Genomic DNA, 21,300 nt, shown 5'->3' with positions numbered 1-21,300 from the left:
ACCAAACTCATTCATTCATTCATCTTCTGTAACCGCTTGTTCTTGTGAAGGGTCGTGGGGTCTCACAAAACTCCTTTCCTCTCATTTCTTTTGGCACTGAGCTCCTGCCCTCCAATTTCTTATTTAATTTCTTCTCTATTACTAGTCATTCAATTCTGTGCTACTACTGCATAGCATGTTAACTGCTGTGTGTCCCTCTCCCTCCCCTCATCAGATTCTACACATCTCTCTTCTCTCTCTCTCTTTTCTCTCTCGACCTGGCTAGCTTTAGGCAGATGGGTCCCTCCTTATGAGCTGGGTTCTGCTCAAGGTTTCTTCCTGTTAAAAGGGAGTTTTTCCTTGCCACTGTTGCCTTCAGGCTTGCTCTGGGGGTTTCAGGCCAGGTGTCAGGCTGGATTTTGTAAAGCATCTTGAGGTAATTTGTATTGTTATTGACGCTATATAAATAAAATTGAACTGAATTGAATTTTATGCAATGGATCTGCACAAAATACACTATATTACCAAAAGTATTCGCTCACCCATTCAAATGATCAGAATCAGGTGTTCTAATCACTTGGCCTGGCCCCAGGTGTATAAATTCAAGCACTCAGGCATGCAGACTGTGAAACAAGACATTTGTGAAAGAATGGGCCGCTCTCAGGAGCTCAGTGAATTCCAGCGTGGAACTGTCATAGGATGCCACTTGTGCAACAAATCCAGTCGTGAAATTTCCTCGCTCCTAAATATTCCACAGTCAACTGTCAGCTCTATTATAACAAAATGGAAGTGTTTGGGAAAAACAGCAACTCAGCCACGAAGTGGTAGGCCACGTAAAGTGACGGAGAGGGGTCAGCGGATGCTGAAGCGCATAGTGCAAAGAGGTCGCCGACTTTCTGCACAGTCAATTGCTACAGAGCTACAAACTTCATGTGACCTTCAGATTAGCCCAAGTACAGTACGCAGAGAGCTTCATGGAATGGGTTTCCATGGCCGAGCAGCTGCAGCCAAGCCACACATCACCAAGTGCAATGCAAGGCGTCGGATGCAATGGTGTAAAGCACGCCGCCACTGGCCTCTAGAGCAGTGGAGACGCGTTCTCTGGAGTGATGAATCACGCTTTACCATCTGGCAATCTGATGGACGAGTCTGGGTTTGGAGGTTGCCAGGAGAACGGTACATTTCAGATTGCATTGTGCCAACTGTGAAATTTGGTGGAGGAGGAATTATGGTATGGGGTTGTTTTTCAGGAGCTGGGCTTGGCCCCTTAGTTCCAGTGAAAGGAACATTGAATGCTTCAGGATACCAAAACATTTTGGACAATTCCATGCTCCCAACCTTGTGGGAACAGTTTGGAGCGGGCCCCTTCCTCTTCCAACATGACTGTGCACCAGTGCACAAAGCAAGGTCCATAAAGACGTGGATGACAGAGTCTGGTGTGGATGAACTTGACTGGCCTGCACAGAGTCCTGACCTGAACCCGATAGAACACCTTTGGGATGAATTAGAGCGGAGACTGAGAGCCAGGCCTTCTCGACCAACATCAGTGTGTGACCTCACCAATGCGCTTTTGGAAGAATGGTCAAAAATTCCTATAAACACTCTCCTCAACCTTGTGGACAGTCTTCCCAGAAGAGTTGAAGCTGTAATAGCTGCAAAAGGTGGACCGACATCATATTGAATTCTATGAGTTAGGAATGGGATGGCACTTCAGTTCATAGAATGAGTAAAGGCAGGTGAGCGAATACTTTTGGTAATATAGTGTATTCTAAGCTGGTGAAGTGAAATGAGACGAATATATATATTACCTTCAAAAGTCACATAATTAGTGAAATAAAGTCCCCCTGTGTGGAATCTAAATGTCACATGTGGTCAGTATATATACACCTTTTCTGAAAGGCCCCAGACGCTGCAACACCACAAAGTACAAGTCAGGTTTGGGATATTAAAATAAAGTCCAATCCCGGATTTCGTATCCCGTATCCCAGAGGACAATCAAATCCAACATAATTAGATGGAAAGAACATAGTACAGAACGGCAGCAGGGAATGGGAAACTCGTCAGAATCGAGGGAAAGATGAATGGTGCTAAATACAGGGACATTCTCGAGCAAAACCTGTTTCGGTCTGCCAGTGATTTGAGACTGGGATGGAGGTTCAACTTCCAGCAGGAAGTAAGTAAGGAAGGCAACTCAAGGGGTTTAAGGGTAAACTTTTAAATGTGCTGGAATGGCCTAGTCCAGGGATGGGCAACCTCACTCGACGTGGCCCTTAGATTCATTTTTGAAAATTATACATCTTTTCTGCGGCACTGAATCAGTTGTAATGACACAGTGACTGACGCCTCGTACACGCTTCCACCGGGTCTTCTCTACCAGTGAAGAAGAGACGTTGAGCAAAGCGGAGAGCGGAGGAGAGAGAAAACTTGATCGAGAAAATTGTGTCTTTCAGGTGAAAGAAGGTTATCTGTTCACAGAATGTAAAGGCAAACCTATGTGCTTAGTCTGTTTAGAGACGTTATCTGCCATGAAAGATTTCAATTTAAGTTGCCGCTACAACACATCGCACAAAACTAAATACGAGAAGTATACTGAAGCTGCAAGGGCTGCTATCATAGCGGAACTTAAATCAAAAGTTCGCAAACAAAGGCGGCTTTTTACCAGTGCCCACTGCTGATAGTGGTGAGGTAGAGAGGGTATACAGGGAAAATGTTAAACTGTTTCTTGGTGTAAAAATGCACAAATTAATAAAATAAATAAATAAATCACAGTGGTTATTTTTTTGTTTGCTTCAATAAACACACATATATAATTATAAATATATATATATATATATAAATATATACTAATTATACACACACAAACATATTTAAAATGGCAGTTTTATCATATCTGGTTAAGTGTGCGGTATGTGGCCCTCTGGTAGTGTCGATGAAAAGTTGTGGCCCCCTCTATCATTTAGGTTGCCCATCCCTGGCCTAGTCAAAGCCCAGAATCTGTGGTCAGACTTAAAGATTGCTATTCATCAGCAGAACACATCCAACTTGAAGGAGCTGGAGCAGTATTCCTTTAAGACAGTGGTTCCCAAACTTTTCACAGCCTGTACCCCTTCAGACATTTGACCTCCAGCCATGTACCCCCTACTCTCACGCACTTGTAGTAGCTAGAAAAAGAAATGTCTGTGAGCCTGCCGCCACCCCCACCACCCACATTGAGCATGCAAAACATACAAAATATCTTAAAGTGAATTATTTCTCACAAAATAGATTTATTGACCAGCATTTTCAGTGAGCAGCAGCAGTTCACTTTTGAAAAAAGAAATCTACCAAACATTTCTACATTTGTGGACTGACTGGTGGTAGCAGTTGAGGTCTCTCTGGAAGGGTAATCTATCCGTTTTAGCCATTTATCCATTTTTGGCGGTTAGCCGGGCGACCTAGTTCACCTCAGACTTATGACTTGACAGCTCAAATGACAGAAAGTTATTAGAATTGTTGACGACATAATTTATTTTTTAATCAAGTAAAATTGGTGCATTGCACCTTTAGTAAAATAGCGCTGTCTCTTTAAGAAAGACGTAGTCTTGAGTTGTTGTTGAAGTTGTGCATGGCTGTGGATGTGTGCCGCTGAACTGAGGGTATGTCGCAAATATAAAGTAAAAATAAATAAGGATGAACGTTTGTCTTGCTGTTTGATATGGAGTTGCAACAGATAAATGTTTTAGACTAACATCTAAAACATTGTTTTTCAGTGGCACGCGATCTACCCACACTACCTTTGAGATCTACCGGTCGATCGCAATCGACGCAATGGGCACCCCTGTTCTAGCTATTAACATAATTGACTCACATGAAAAACAGTCTTCTGATTTTTCATTTAGGTGGAGAATCAGAAAATGAGAAAACAACCCGTTATCCGTTTTTTCAGTTCAAAATGTAATCAGGTTGAGTTCAGAATCAACTCTTTCGCGTACCCCCTACGTCACTTCGCGTACCCCAGATTGGGAATCACTGCTTTAAGGAATGGGCAGAAATCTCTCTGGCTAGATGTGCGGCAAGCTGTAATTGCCGCAAAAGGTGGCTCTACAAAGCAGTACTTTGTTGTGTGGTTCACATCACATCACATCTTCAAAGTTGTAGGCATGTTCTTTGAAAGAAATGATGCAAACCCCCAAACAATCCATTTTAATTCCAGGTTGCAAGGCCCTGTAATAATACGTGTAAATTTATGGATAATACCACATATTTCTCTCCAGGAAGACATTAGTGTTGCTCACAAAGAAACGACTACGAACACTTATGAAAGAAGTGAAATAAGATATCAAGTACAACATGTGGTCCTTGTATTGCTTGCGTGTCAGATTATCATAATTGAAAAAAGGTAAAGTCAGATACAATCCTTCCTTACCAGACATCACAAAGGTGTGATGGATGTTTAGTTCATTACCAAAGTCAGGCACAAGACAAAGTACTCATGCAGGTGCATTAAATAACCGCAGGAGTCTCTGTAGACAAACCACTGAAGAAACCGAGAGATATTCCTTTCAGCGTGAATGCTTTACCTCTTTCCTGAAGACACAACAGACATGCATGTTTAAGCAGACATACAGATGAGGACGAAATTATTAGCCCCCCTATGGAAATTTGATTCTTTTGAAAATACACTACTCACAATAAGTCAGGGATATTGTTATTTACGTGAGTGCTTTTTCTATTTGGTCTGAATTTTAATGAAATAAGTAAAAGTTCCCTTTGATATTACTAATAATGAATGAGAAGAAACACCATTTTCATTAGTTTAATATTTAGTACCCCAAAAATTTAGACAATAACAAGGATAGCCCCAAATAACAAAAATTGACAATGTCAGTAGCGGGTGTTTCCACCATTTGCCGCAATGACAGCTTGACAGCGACGTCTCATGCTCCTCACTAGCCTCATGATGTTGTTCTGAGGCAATGTGCTCCACTCTTCCACAAGTGCTACAACGCAGTTCTGCCAGGTCACGTGGGGGTGGATACGATCATCCAGTCTCTGCTTCAGCTGGTCCCAGACGTGCTCTATGGGGTTCAGGTCAGGGGACATTGCTGGCCATACCATATGAGGCACTCCGACTTCCTGAAGTCGAGCTGTGACAATTCTGGCACGATGTGGTGGAGCATTATCATCCATGAACAGAAAGTTGGGGGTGTGCTGGCGGAATTGGGGGATGATGATGGGTTCTATGATGTCTCTGAGGTAAGAATGTGCAGTGACTGAGCCATCTACAATAACCGAATCTGTTTTGCGCTGACTGGTGATGCCTGCCCAGACTGTTGCACCTCCTCCACCAAAGCGAACCCTGGGGACCAAGTTGACCTCGGCGTATCGCTCACCTCGCCTTCTCCAGCAACGCCGACGACCATCATTTCTGTGCAAGGTGACCCGACACTCATCAGTGAACAGGACGGTAGACCACTGCTGCATTGTCCAGGTCACATGATCTTGTGCCCACTGCAAACGTTCACGGCGGTGTCTTGGTGTCAGTGGAATCACCTGCAACGGTCGTCTGGCATTCAGGCCAAAGTGGTGGAGTCGGTTGTGAATGGTTTGTCTGGAAACCCTAGTACCCCTCACATCTCGTAAACGGGCCTGCAGCTGTGTGGCAGTTGCATAACGATGTCTGAGTGCATAGGTCCTTAGGTACTGGTCATCGTTGTGGTCACTCGTGGGGCTCCACTCCTGGGTCTGTCACAAACTCTGCCAGTAGTTCTGTGTCTTGATGCAAGTCTGCTGATGACACTTTGAGACACACCAAGTTCACGAGCAACATCTGACTGCCTTCCACTGACCCGAAGGCGTGCTATGGCCTGGTGGCGCTGCTCGTCCGTTAAGTGACGTTGTGTGTTCATGGCTGTTTGAATGACGAACTTGGAATGACTTACTGACAATACCAGCTTTTTATACCCACAGAATGTTGAAATTGATGCCACATTGAAAAGGGTTGTCTTTTAGTATTTTTTGGTATTGGCCCCAATATGTAAGGAACACTGTACACAGTTAGACCATTACGTGGTAAACACAAAATGAGGTGTGTCCATCACCCCAATACAATTGCCTCCCTATCCCAAAAATCTCTGAAGTGAAACAAACACCGTATGTATGACATCCGCTGAGTCTCTCACAATATCCCTAACTTATTGTGAGTAGTGTATTTCCCAAGTGCTGTTAAACAGAGCAAAGCATTTTTAACACAGGTCTTTCAAACATCCTCCTTTTATTTTGCATGCTTACATTATTTTACTTTCCACACAGAAATGAAATTATTTCACAAAAAACAAAAATTACCAGGGTCAATATTATTAGCCCCCCTGATGTTAATTATCAATTGTGTATCCTTTTTGCTGGATAACAACCTGCAGTTGTTTGTTGTAGTTTTCAGCAAATCCCTGACACGTCTCCTGAGGAATACCAGCCCATTCTTCTTTGGCAAATCTCTGAAGCTCTTCCAGATTTGATGGCATTCTGGCATGGACCTTGGTCTTTAGTTCACCCCACAGATTTTCTACGGGATTCAAATCAGGGCTTTGTGCAGGCCATTCAATAACATTCACTTTGGTCTTCTGGAGGTAGTTCTTCACCAGGAGTGATGTGTGTTTTGGGTCGTTGTCGTGTTGGAAGACAAAGCGATGACCCAGACCTAGAGCTGGGACGATTAGTCGACGTAATCGACGTCATAAATTCGTCGACATGAATAATTTGCGTCGACGCGTCGCCGTTCCAAACAACAACCTACTAGATGAACTCTCACTCCAGTCCAGTGGTGGCAGTAACTATGCACCAGAACGCTAGTCGCCAATCGCTGTAGACGCCTTAGTTTAAAACGGAAGAAGTAGAAGAACATAACAATGGCGGCGGCAAGCTTTAGTGGGAGCGAGGAGCAAGTTAGAGCTGTCCCAAACGATTATTTTTCAAACGATCGTTTGGGCCCGCCACAGTCTCATTTGACCATAAAAAAAAATCATTACAAAAATTAAATAAATAATAATGATGATGATGATGATGATAATAATAATAATAATAATAATAAACAGTATTTCACCATCTCTAATCACAGTCAGTCAGCCCATCCCGGTGTACTCGGTCTCTCCAGCCCGCGAGTGAGCGCACTCGCACTCACACACACACACACACACACACACACACACACACTCATACACACGCATAGGTCGCGCTGCATTGTCTGAGCTTTCCTTTTTTTTGAGAAGAGAAACGACGAGATGATCTGTGACGGGGTGCTCATTACGTCGATCGCGATCGACCGTTAGATCGCGAAGGTAGTGCGGGTAGATCGCGTGCCGCCGTTTTTTTTTTTTTTTTTAGATGTTAGTCTAAAACATTTATCTGTTGCAACTCCAAAACAAACAGCAAGACAAACGTTCATCTTTATTTATTAGAGATGCACCGATTACAATTTTCCCGGCCGATTCCGATTTCCGATTTTTCATTGAGTTTGACCTGCCGATACCGATTTTAGCCGATTCCGATTTCATTTTTTCTAACCACTTTACAACACACACAAAGATTTATTTTCTCTTCTTTAATAGAATATTAATATTATCTTTTCTTTAATAGAACGTTTTTTGAACAGATAATCGCTATCACTATAAAAATAGAACTATATAAATTACTCCTGGTGTGGGGAAAAAATAAAAAATAAAATAGGCCAATTTGTGGGGAAAAAAAATATGTAATATTTGAGTTACATAAAAGCTTTTTTTTTTGTTTTCTTCCTACTTGTCCTTGAAATAGTGGTCAAGAACCCCCCCACCCCCAACACAAAAATGGTTTGGCCACTGATCAAAATTTGATGTTGCCGTTTGATTTGAAGTTCATTACGCTCAAAATGTCCGGTGCTCAGAAAAGGAAAGAAAAGAGAAAAAGAGAAGAAAATAGAGGCCTTAAAGATTTTCTTAACAAATATTTAAAAAAAGGTGGTGACGGTGAAGCTGGGACTAGTAAAGTGAACGTAGGTTAGAAACAGCGCAGCCATAGTTTACCAGCCTTGTAACGTAAGGTAACAGGCTAGCTCTAATGCTAACGTTCATTAGCTTGTATAAAAGCCCGACACAACACGTTATCTTTGACAGAAACAGTTGAGTTTGGTAGCTCCGTCAGAGAGGATGAGAGATCCAGCTGCAGTCAGGAGACAGAGAGAGTGATGCGGGAGGGGCCCGCTGTCCCGGAGCGGAGGGACAGAGTAAGGCTACCGGTGAGAGAAGAGAGAGAAGTTCCTCTGAGATTATCTCGTCCCGGGCCCAGGCAAGACTTGTCAGCTGGCCTGCGTGTGATGCTGATGTTGCGCGATGTAAATGCGAGTGCATTTGACCGGCAAAAAATCGGCATATGTCAGACTGACCGGCCGGTCTCCGGTCATGGCCGATCACGTGAAAATCGGCCGATTCCGGTCACCAGCCGATAAATCGGTGCATCTCTATTATTTGTTTTTACTTTATATTTGCAACATGCCCACAGTTCAGCGGCACACATCCACAGCCACACACAACTTCAACAACTCAAGACTAATCTTATAATTAGTCGTTAGATTAGTCGACTAATCGAAAAAATAATCGCTAGATTAATCGTTTGAAAAATAATCGTTTGGGACAGCTCTACCCAGACCCAGTTTTGATGCTGACTGCTTGACATTTTCTTTCAAAATCTTCACATATCCTTCTTTCTTCATGATTGCTTCTACCTTGACCAGATTCCCAGTTCCAGATGCACCAAAGCATCCCCACAGAATAACACTCCCACTACCGTGTTTCACTGTGGGGATGGTGTTCTTTGGGTTATACACCTCACCCTTCTTTCTCCAAACATAAGCAATATCTCTGTGGCCAAAGAGCTCTAGTTTCATCTCATCTGACCAAAGGACATGCTTCCAGTATGCATCCTCTCTTTCCAGGTTGTCCTTAGCATACTCTTCTGCAGAAGTGGAGTTTTTCTTGGTCTGCAACCTCGCAGTCCATTCCTGTGCAGAACTCTAGTGACTGTCTTCTTTGAGACTACAATTCCCGACAAGGCTAAGTCATTCCCTAGCGTCTTGGCAGTTGTTCTGGGGTTTTTAGACACATCTCTCACAAGTTTTCTTTCCAGGGTCTTTGAAATTTTTTGCTTCCTACCTCCGCTAGGCTTGTTCCGTACAATGTGGCTCTCTTTTAATTTCTTGATGATGGTTCTTACTCCACTTCTTGACACTTGGAAACGCTATGATAACTTTGTGTATCCTTCTCCTGCTTTGTGAGCATGAGCAATTCTCTTTCGCAAGTCTAAACTGATTTCTTTTGTTTGCATGATGCTTCCTCAAGTGCCAGCCAAAACCCTTACTGGAGGATTTATACTGTGTGTAAATTGGGAGATAACTCTTAATTTTAACTTGATTTTACAAGCTTTGAGCATTACAAAGTCAAAGCACATCATTGCACAACACTGGTTTGTGCTATGGCTAAATAAAATGGTCAGTTCTTAAGGGGGCTAATAATATTGGCCGTGGTAATTTTTAATTTTTTTGAACAATTCTGTTGTTGTGTGCAAATTGAAGTAATTTATGCTTTCTAAAGAAAACTAGTCTGTTTAGAAATGCTATGTTGAAAATGCCATGCTCTATTAAAAAAGCACTTGGGAAAATTTTGACAAAATTGTAAATTTCATAGGGGGCTAATAATTTCGTCCTCAACTATGCCCCAACTATATGCAGGGTTCATACACATTTTTCATGGTCAAATTCAAGCACATTTAAGGGTCATTTTCAAAAATTTCCAGCACCTTATCGCTGTGGTAAAATACATATCTACAGGAATATATGCTATACTCATGATTATTTTTTTCACTTTTTATCACAATTATGTATATTGTATTATGCTGTAAACATCTAAAATTATGTTATATCATAGCAAAAAGTTTAGAAATTAAAGGAGAACAATTTCTTTCCAAAAAAAGGGAAGCCACTTGACATTCTTCAGGCACACTTGCACCGAGACTAGTAGTGTAAAACCCGGATCTTTTGAGGGATTCGGATCAGTCTGAGTCACTCACTGATATGAGCTGGGTTTTGCGAGTCACTTGAGTCACTTGACCCAAAATGGCCCAATTGTGAAAGAAAGTGTTTCCAGTACAATCACTCGAGACATAATAAAGCATAGTAAACACCTAATAAAGGATTATTACAGTTACCTGTTATTGCCATTTATCAGTTGTGATACTGTGCAAAAAAAAACAAAAAAAACAAAAAAAAAAATTAATGAGGACAGGGTCACTACTACGAAAAAATATTTTATTTTCTAAAAATTATTTATATTATTTTCTAAAATATTTCTTTTATTGTCTAAAATGTATGTGGAGTGGATGCAGAGCAGGATATTAATTCACTCACAACATAGGCTCCAGTTAGATTCAGTATCATAACGTTACTAGAAGAAAACAGACATTCTTGTCTGTGATTAATGGTCTAAATTTTAAAATATGGTAATTTTTTCGGTCTTGACACTGGCTATAGGCGGCAAAAGATTTCTCTGAGATGAGAATGATCCCTGAGTCGGTTAAGTTTCGTTTCTCTGCCGACCGAGTGAGTGGCTGTTGACTCCCGGCTCTCGGTTAAGCAATGACTCATGAGTAGCGGATCGGACTCATGAGTAGCGAATCCGCAGCAGACTCATGAGTAGCGGATCCGCTACAGATTCACTACTCATGAATCCCTGCTGGCTGAGTGCAGTTTGCATAATAATAATAATAATAATTTAGGAGCATAAATTGCAGATGTAGAGAAGGATTTTTAAGCTTTTATTGTTTTTAAGTTCTGGACCAACATCAATTACAGAAGTAAAATCAGTATTGAACAAGTCACCATTTTTCTCAGTAAATATATTTCTAACCCTCGTGCTACCCTCTTGCATAATCTCTCTCTGTCTGTCCATTCGCTTGGGGTCCCTGAGACCCCAAGGGTAGCACGAGGGCTAAAGGTGCTACTGACATGAAATTTTCACCAGATGTCGCTAACAACCCATGCAACCCACACATGCAAAGAAAGCAAACCTTAGATGTCCATAAATTAAGTTCCGTTTTAAAAAATGGAATGGCACAGGCAAAAAGTATTGAACACATGAAGAAATGGAGGTGCAAAAAGGCCAAGACGGCAGCTGAAATTGATCAGTAATTAGAAAGCAAGCCCCTTGTCAGTGCAAATTAATATCAGCTGGTTCAGTTCGAACTGATGGCTTATAAAGCGGTGTTTCAAGGTGTCACACAAGAAACATCTCATGATGGGTAAAACCAATGAGCTCTCTCATGACCTTCACAACCTTACTGTTGCAAAACAGACTGATGGCATTGGTTACAGAAGGATTTCTCAACTTCAGAATAGGGATGCACCGAATATTTGGCCACCGAAAATTTTCGGCTGAAAATGCTTGCCGAAACAACACGGTCGAAACAGGATGTTGTGATGACACAAGCAACAACCGCAGCCAGCACGGGCATGTCTGCCGCGTGCACGTATTTCAATATATTAAGTATTATATAAATATATAAAGACCCACTGATAGCGACTTGCAAAATGTGTGATGCTGAAATTTCAAGAGGCGTGCATCTGCAAAGTCGGGTTTAATTTATCACCTGAAATCCAAACATCCAAGCAAGGAAGTTTCCCAGTGATGGTGCCGGTGCCCATTACATCGATCACGATCAACCGGTAGATCGTTAAGGCAGTGTGGGTAGATCGCGTGCCATTGGAAAAAAAAAAAAAATAGTCTAATCATTTATCTGCTGCACTTCCAAAACAAACAGCAAGACAAACGTTCATCTTTTTGTTTTGTTTTTTCACTTTTTATTGCAACATGCCCGTTCAGCAGCACACATCCACACCATGCACAGCTTCAATTTTTTTCTTAAAAGGGACAGCGCTATTTTTCTAATTTTTCTTTTTTTTTTTTATAAAAATAAAAACAAATATGCTCAGTCTAACCACACAGTGGATCGATGCAGATTTCCAGCTGCAAAAGCTTCTGCTCCATTATTATTTAATGTACACATGAGTGGAGTCAAGTTAAACATTTTATTTTGAATTTTTATTTTATTTTATATTGTGCATTGTTGGAATGTGCTAAATAAATATTTTCATGATTTTGTAATTGATTTATTCTTTGAAACATTAATATTAATTTATGCAATTGCAATGCCTTGATTTTAGTGAGGTTAGTATACAGTCACAGCCATAAATGCAACGGTACTAATAATTGTCATAATAATTTCTTTCTGTGTTTCGGTTTCGGTTTCCGGCCTTGGGGTCTCCATTTTTCGGTTTTCAGTTTCAGCCAGGAATTTTCATTTCGGTGCATCCCTACTTCTGAATGTTCCAGTGAGCTCTGTTGGGGTCATAATCCAGAAGTGGAAACAACATCATTTCACTATAAACCGGCCACAACCAGGTGCTCCTCGCAAGATTTTTGGCAGAGTAGTTAGACTCCACCTGTGGAGAGCTTCAGAAAGACCTGGAATTAGCAGGTAAAACTGTTTCAAAGAAAACTAGATGATCGCAAGCGATCATGAAGGGGTCCATGCCATGGCAAAGTCATCCCCGAGCCGGACGCAGAGGCATAAGTCAGCAGTGGCACCTCCTATAGACCATATTGCACAAAACTTGGTGGGCTCGTAAGGAGTCATCCACAGATTATCATTGTCCAATTTCAAGCAGTTTACTGTGGTGGTTTGAGAGATATGAACATGTAGTCGTTGTAGCGCCCCCTACTGCCCAAATTTCATGAAACTTGCCATGATTGTACGCAAGCATATTATAATGACGGTTGTGGCCAAGGGTCGCAAAAGTTTGGGTGCTTATAAAGAATCATTTTAGTATAGTTTGATTAAGTTTGGGTATATTAGCTTTGGAGTTATACTGCGTCACGCCGTAAAAAAGTTCTTTTGAAGAATTTTCATTGTCCATAAATGATACATGCCAAGTTTGGTAAGAATTGGATGAACGGGCGAGGAGGAGATGATTTTGCTTTGAGGTGCATTTTTATCAAAATGGCGGAAAAAAAATAGCAGGCGGAAATGGGCATGGCCTAGTCCAGAGATTCCCAAAGTGAGAAGAAGTTATCATCTTCTACGCACCGTATATGCGCAACTAACTGAGCCAGCTGCACTGCACTTGAAAATCGTCAGATGGATCCTCATTTTTTTTTTTTTTTTTATCTGTTCCTGAGCCTATCCTCTTTGTTATTTATGTTGTGGGTCGTGTCTAACTTTATTACAATTTAATTCAACTTACTGGCGTTCTAATTTTATTTCCATAACAGCTGTGTTATGATGACGGTTTTGCGTTAGCTCCACGGTCATTTAAAGTTGCTGCAATTTTGTTTAATGCGGCTGAAAATATTATCCATATTTCCCCCAACTTATCTGCTTCTGAGCCTGAGCCTGAGCCCGTCATCCATCCCCTTTGCTCTTAAAAGTGGAAGCTTGTGCGTAACTTTGTTTCATTATATTGAAAATGTTACAGCGTTTCAGTTTAATTCAATTGCGAGAGCGCGTTGCTGTAATTGTGATTATTTTGTTCTACGTGTGTTCTGGTAACTTGAGCATGATTAAACATGCTGCCTCTAATATGGCTATAAAAAAAGCTTGGGTTTTTTTTTTTTTTTTTTTTTAAGGTGTGGGGGATTGGGGGTGCGTCAACGCAGATTATTATTGTCAACACAGATTATTATTGTCAAATTTTAAGCAGTTTACTGTGGTGGTTTGTGAGATATAAACATGTAGTTGTTGTAGCGCCCCTTACAGCCCAAATGTCACAAAACTTGGCATGATTGTACGCAAGCATATTATAATGACGGTCGCTAAGTTCCATAAGGATTGGGTGAATACTTTCAAAGTTATAGGCCTTTAAATCATATGAAATGTTTCTGTGTCACCTGTAGCGCCCCCTGTTGACGTAATGTCAAGCAACTTGATGGGCGTCTACACAGTATGTTACAGATTGTGTATGCCAAATTTCATGAAGTCAGCTTTTGCATTTTTTGAGATATTGAAATGTTGCTTTTGTAGCGCCCCCTAGAGACCAAGGGTCACAAAAGGTGGGGTGCTTGTACATTCATTCATTCATTCATTCATCTTCTGTAAACGCTTGTTCCTGTTAAGGGTTGCGGGGTCTGCTGAAGCCCATCCGAGCTGTCATCAGGCGAGAGGCGGGGTACACCCTGGACAGGTCGCCAGTCTATCGCAGTCTATTCACACTCACACTCACACCTACGGCCAATTTAAAGTCACCAATTAACCTAACAAGCATGTCTTTGGACGGTGGGAGGAAGCCAGAGTACCCAGAGAGAACCCACGCAGACACAGGGAGAACATGCAAAACTACACACAGAAAGGCCCAGTCGGCCCATGGATTTGAACCCGGGACTTTCTCGCTGTGCTTGTACAGAAGCTAGCCAAGTTTGGTGAGAATTGGATGAATGAATTTTTTCAAAATGGCGGAAAAAATGGCAGGCGGAAATGGGCGAGGCCTAGTCCATTAGAACCAGGGTTATATATAGAATCAGAGGGAGAAAGAATTTTGTTTTCCAGGGCACACGGTTCTCGAGATATGAAGCAAATTGTAAATTGACTTATTATAGCGCCACCTAGCTGCAGGCATGTGTATTGACACCTTGGCAAAGTGACATGCAGTGTTGGGCAAGTTACTTCAAAAACATAATACATTATGTATTACTTGTTACTGTCATTTCAAAGTAATTTGTTACATTATAATATTACTGTCTCTGAATTGTAAGGCATTACACTACTACTGCATTACTTTTAAGTTACTTTCACCAAAATAACTGCAAATATATATATATACTTATTCTAAATGTATCTTATTATGCTCCTAGGCTTAAGGCTAACAACAGAAGAATGTAATAGGCGCAGTCAGGGGCAATTCTAGGGTCAGAGCTTTAGGGGTGCTGAGCACCCCCCACCAAAGACTGGAAAGACAACAATAAATGAGAGAACACATCTTCCTTTAATGTCAAACTACTGTGTCACAAAGCTATTATGTGGTTTAGCCCCACCCCTTTACATTTGTTACCATTGCAAAAGCTCTAAATGTCCTCTGTAGATAGGCAGTATTAGTCTTAAACCTCGGCTTTAACATCAACACATATGCACAAACCAAAAGCTTAATATAAACTGTAGACAGTGGTTGATTGACAACCTGCACTATTAGCTTACCAGAGAGAGAAAAAAAAAAGTCAGCTAGTAAACTCCTACTGAACAATAACAACAACAGTAAAAGTTAGGGCTGTTGATGACTGTAATGTGTTGGTGCTGAGTGATAAAGTAAATAGATCGTTTGATAACTTATAGGAGCCACGTCCCTCAGGTGGTCAGCCAAACCTAAGGTGTGTGCGCGCTGCGTGCGTGGGGGAGGGAGGGGTAAACGAGAGAGGTGGATCATACCACTTAAAATAAAACAACCAATTTTTTTTTTTCAACTCTTATTTCTAGGGGTGCTGGGACAAAGTTTAGGGGTGCTGGGACAAAACGGGCTAGACACGCCTATGGGCGCAGTGATGGCTCGTAATGCAATACAAGGAACAATCATAGCCAGGATTTAGTTAAAAACAGACCTTTAACTGCTTTGTCTCCGCTTTCGTCCTCAGTTTGCTTTCTTTTCACTAACTTAATGTTAGCGTGGCACCGCTCTAAATGTTTCGTTGGATTACCTGAGCTATTTCGCGACGTAGATAGATCTTTTGGTTTCACACATAAAGTGCACTTAACTACTATGCTATACTATACTATGCTCCTCATATCTTTGTCTCTAACAAACTGAAAATAATGAGAGTATGTCCATCTCGAAAATGTACTGTCCAACATCGAGCCTGCTTCAGCCGTACAGGAAGAAACGTTTTACAATTTGCGTGGAATTTTTCTCCTCTGCTGATCTCGCGGTGTTATTGGCGATAGTATAAAAACAAAACACCACTTAATTTCGGGTTAAAATGCATTGTAACGCGCGTTACTGACCTTTGTACCGAGTAAAATAATATAATATAAGGAACAGAAGGCGAAGAAGAATAAAAATTTCAACAAAATCAATAGGGATCCTTCAACGACGTTGCACGGACCCCTAATAATAAGTAACGCACTCAACAGCCATGGCCTGTGCTCGTGCTCACCACGCAAGACTCCATTGCTGAAGAAAAAACATGTAGAAGCTTGTTTAAAGTTTGCTGCACAACATTTAGACAAGCCTGTGAAATACTAGGTGAATACTGTCTGGTCAGATGAGACCAAAACTGAAGTCTTTGAATGCCACAATACACACCATGTTTGGAGGACAAATACAAATACAACAATAATACGTTTGTTACTGCACGAGGCAAACCACAAAGACTTTCCAACGGAGACTCAAGCGTCTCTTCGCAGATTCCATCTACACATCAGCCTGTAATTGTGGAAATGAAAATGGGTACTGTAAAGTCTGAAACCTGAGTATGCTGCCAAAACAGAACAGAGTTATTTCAAGTTGCGTACCAATTCTCGGCCAGTGTCTAAGACAAAAGAAATGGAGCTCAGGCTTTGTCTACAGTGCCTAATACGGACAAAAACATCCCATTATGATCTCAGTGCCAAATGGCCGTTTATCCTGTCAGATGTAAGGACGTAACAAGAATACAAAAATAACTGACTGGTGTATGTTGCAGGTTTTATACTGACAAGATCCGTTTTTCTGCACATGTGAGAAATAACTGTACCATAATGTCGGGGTATAGGCTTGCAGTACCCTTGCCTTGAGACTCTGAGTCAACTGTAAACAACTCGGGTTGTGCAAACAGGAAACAGGGAAGGCTCTGTTTGCAACCTCCTTTCCTGTGGGGAATCCTCCACAGACAAACATGCTTGTGCTGCCTTGTGATGACAGAGGCTTATCCGGGCATTAACAGCTGCAGTTTAACTGACAATACCAAGATGCATCAATAAAGTCTCAATAAACACTGCATGTGAAATCTCTACACATGACCATGACCATGAGTCACTTTCAGTTGGAAAATCACTGCAGTTTGCACGAGTTCCTGTAAAGTGTGCCCGCTTCCTTACCAGATACGTATTTATGAAACAATCATTTAACACAGAATGTTAAACGCCGAACAACAGATTTACTGCGGCTCAAAACTTTTACGTGGCCAGTTTTAGTACAACACCAGATGCAAAAGTTTATTGCAGGCGCATTTAAAAAAGGATGGATGTTGCATGAAAAAAATATATAAATTTCAGTATCAGAAAAGAAGGGAGCGTACCACGGAGAAAGCTGCAATATATGCATGGCCACAAGTTGTTGATTTATCTCATTTAGTTGTGTGTGGGCTGGGGTTACAGTGACCCTGACTTTAAAAAAACGAAATCTCTTCTACAGCAGCCTGAATCTGATGATAAAAAGACGCTATTTTAGATCTTTTTTGTTTATTTTTAGTTTATTTATTTAGTTTATTTCTCACAGGGACCATGTACAAAATGCATTAAACACTTAAAAAGGGTGAGGATACACTGTACCAGATTTAGCAAATAGCTAATTTCCATCTGCAGTCCCAGGGCAGGTAAGATACAAGTATAGACAGAAGTATAGACACACAAGTATTATCATTTAAAGGAGAAGGCTGACTGTGCAAATGCTGTGCCTCGAAAGGGCACGGTACAGTTACCCCTTATGGTGGACCTAGTAGTTCTACCCATTCTTTCAGCGTAGGGCTGGAAAAATCTTTTCAGAGGTGGAGGTGCGGCATTATGAATGATTTTAGTATCACAGACATAGGTCTGTGTACATTATTAAATTATCAAAATTGAGTAGATTTAGATTTAGTGAGTATGTCACAGATGTGAGACTGGAGTGTTTTTTTTTTTTTTAGCTTGTTTGTGAATAGATGTAATTGGTTTCAGAGCACTCTTATATGCCTGTGACCATACTGGCGTACAGTAGTGGAGATATGAAAAAAACAGTGCATTAAGGTATGTCTTAGATGCATCTACTGTTAAGGCGTTGCTAATAAATCTAACATTAGCTAGGCTGTATTTCAATGAATGACATAGCTTTTAATGTGTTTTTGCACTCTTTCAGGAAAATAAAAACATGGGCCCCGTTCTCTTACTGCACCTCACTGTGGAGAAAACAGTGAAAATTAAGACTGCAGAGTTCATGATTATATTTTGTCATGCTTTGAGATTAAAAAAATGTGGCTATAATGGGACTTAATGGAACATTTTTGTCCACTAATGCCTTAAGAGGGTAGTAAATTTTAAATCTGATGCTACGCAAAACTAACAATGTATTAAAGTCAGTATTTTAGATAATCTCTGACATATCTAAGACCGACTACAAAATTCCCACAGCCCCCCAATAGTTGTTATATGGAAAATAACTAATTTTGTGTTGTTTTTTTTTTTTTAAATATTCACATCACGTAACCAAACTGGCATTTAAAGGGCTAAAACAGGGGTGTCATTTTAGTTCAGGGGGCCACACACAGCCAAATTTGATCTCAAGTGGCCCTGACCAGTAACATAATAGTACAATAACCTATAAATAACAACAACTCCAAATGTTTCTCTGTTTTAGTGAAAAGAAGAACAAGTACATTATGAACAATTAATGAGCTATCCTTTTACAACATTTTATGAACAACCTGGAATTTCTTTAAAAAAAAAAAATGCAATTTTATTGCTGTCTGACATTTAGTTCTAGGTTGTTTTGTTCTGTTCACTACTCTTACTAAAACAGTGGATAAATTAGGAATAGCAGTTACTTTTGTAGCACTCTGTTCTCTTATTTTACAGGAGGGTGGGTAAACCACCTCAAAACTATTCTGAGTAATCACTCTTTGCATGGGAGGTGAACGGATGACGGGTCTACTAAAGTATTAAATTTGGGATATGTGTATAGCAGCAGTTAGAATGTATGACTCTTTCTATGGCGCAGAGAGACCTGGTTAGCTTCATATACAGCTATGCTGCCATGAGAGCTCAGCCTCCCATACATTAACAAAACCACTGTAGCCCCACAGTTCCCTACTCGTTACCAGGAAATACATTATCACAAAAAAAAAAAAAAAAGTATTTTGAATAGATTCTTAGTTAATTAGTGTATGGCACGCATGTTGGAGCCTATTTGAATCCATTTCTTAACAGTGCTCACAGTTCCTGGGATGCAGAGATTATAATATGGCAAAACCCTCCTTCAGCAGTGTCCCGTCACTGTGGTGAAGAAACGCGTCCTCAGGCTCCGTCCACATTCACAAGCATCCATTAGGTTCTCAGCAGCTTGGTGCAGTAAGTGTCTCCCAAACGCAAGTCTCTCATAATGCTAGCACAAGGAGCTGACTAACAACAGTCCATACTGTGGTCACGGTTTAGCATCAATTAAGTAGAATTACCGATGGAAAAGGCTCCCGCTGAGCGTCCAGTCTCTCCAGCAAACAAATATACCAAGTCATGCAGGCAGGCATGTAACTAAATCACACCAACTTAAGACACTATAGCTTATTGAACTAAGTTTTAGCTGTGATTTTCTTTCTCGCTCTGTCTCTTTCCTCTCTGTCCCATCCACCTGGAAACCCGGTAGATTAACGTGAACATCACTAATTGGCCAATCAAACAGACAGACGCCTGTCCATAACATTAACACCACAAGAAAATAGTCCGGGAACTATGTTGATCATAGGACATTCCTTACACTTAATGAACCGTCCCAAATACCAGTAATCTTCACATTTTCCACTTTGCAAATTCATGCCACAGGCCAGATTAGATACGCGGGCCGTATGTTTGACACAACTGAGTTAAAATTATGATATTTACTCAATATTTGATATTTTGATCAGGGCTGAAGTCGAAGATTTAAGCCAACAAAACTCAGTGATCCTGTGTGTCCTCAATGATTCAAGAGGGTAGTAAATTTTAAATCTGATGCTACACAAAAACTAATAATGCGTTAATGCCAATGTTTTAGATTATCTTGGTCATATCCAAGACTAATTTGAAAAAAATTCCCCAGACCACAAAGTTTTATAGCTTTATAAATAATAACTTTTTTTGTTTGTTTTGCGTTTTTTTTGTGTTTGAAGAAACAACAGTGATTTTAAGTAATGATATACATAAAAGGGTTAAAATACTCAAAATGATTGAACGCTGAAGTGGTTTAAGAGATTTATGCGGAAAAAAGCAGAAACAATATTACTCAGTTGAGGGCTTATAGCCATATTTTGGAAGTGGACATTTTTGTCCTTAATGACTCAAGAGGGCAGTAAATTAAACTGTCGCTTGAGGGTTAATCATAACATTACATTAAGCCTGATATCATTGACGAAAATAGGAAAATTAGCAATAGAGACAAGAGTGTGTTTTTAATTGTAATAATTCCTTCTGTTTTAAATTTGAGGGTTTTTCTACATGGAGGTCTATGGGGACTGGTTTTTGAGCCAGCATCAAGTGGTCATTTAAGAAACCACAGTTTGTGGCCCTCAGTCTAGAAATTCCTATCACGCACTGCTATTGGTAGCCTTTGAGTGAAAAACAGCCAACCATAAACTTTTTTATTTTTTATTTTTTGGTCATGATCCTATTAAACTCACCTTCAGTCCATCGCTGGGGAGCCGGTAGCCAAACCGTGCAGGAAGATCATCAAAGTTTTCCGTTTTGTTGTCAAATGAATACTGAAAGATGGGAAAATTTATTTACTACAATACAAAATTAGACAGACAGGATTTTCCATATGTCACAGTGCACCCTTCACAGATTTTGAAGGGCAGTAAAACCCCGAAATGTAGGTCTGGAATACTTTTTACATTGCTATTATTATAACCTGCTTACAAAGAAGGTTTTTCTCTCAGTTAGCGGGTATGTAACTGTATTTCACAATTATTGTTGTAATTTTAAGTTTGACATGTATTTGCGTGAAGAATTACTCACAGCAGCAATGTCCGCCTCAACAGGCAGCAGGTTGAGGAAGGCGAAGATTTGGACAGTGAAGATGGTGTAAATCTGTGTGGCCGACAGCATCAGCATTCCCAGGGACAGCAGCATCTTGGCATCACGTTAGAACTTCAAGCTGCTTTGCCACTCACTCATAAACATACAGAACAAACACAACAACGTACACACACACACTGGCGTGCAGCAGAAGCCTTTTAGACTGACCGTTGTCGTCACACCTGGAAAAGACACCAGTGTGTGTGCATTTTAGGCCTTTATGCTTTACAAAGATTAAACAATTAAATCATTTAATATTAGAAGGGATACAGATAGCAGCTC

The 21,300-nt window shown here is 40.7% G+C and overlaps 1 protein-coding gene across 2 annotated transcripts in view; it reads right to left on the bottom strand.

Annotated features, from left to right (window-relative positions):
* rnf13 (ring finger protein 13) overlaps positions 1 to 21,300 on the bottom strand; it is a 63,110-nt gene that overhangs the window by 37,376 nt on the left and 4,434 nt on the right. Inside the window, exons 2-3 of one of the 2 annotated variants that reach the window (XM_084547601.1) lie at positions 20,959 to 21,200; positions 20,622 to 20,702 (exon numbers count right to left, since the gene is read on the bottom strand). In XM_084547601.1, the coding sequence (XP_084403727.1) occupies positions 20,622 to 20,702; positions 20,959 to 21,072 (195 nt within the window). In that variant the 5' untranslated portion in view covers positions 21,073 to 21,200. Of the gene's footprint in view, positions 1 to 11,628; positions 14,122 to 20,621; positions 20,703 to 20,958; positions 21,201 to 21,300 lie in introns of those variants that run through there. The other variant, XM_084547602.1, reaches the window with a different exon arrangement.

The sequence above is a fragment of the Chelon labrosus genome (genome assembly GCF_963514085.1).
Source record: "Chelon labrosus genome assembly, chromosome: 7".
Lineage (NCBI taxonomy): Eukaryota > Metazoa > Chordata > Actinopteri > Mugiliformes > Mugilidae > Chelon > Chelon labrosus.
The sequence above is the reverse complement of the archived record's forward strand: the minus strand, read 5'-3'. Positions and strand labels throughout refer to the sequence as shown.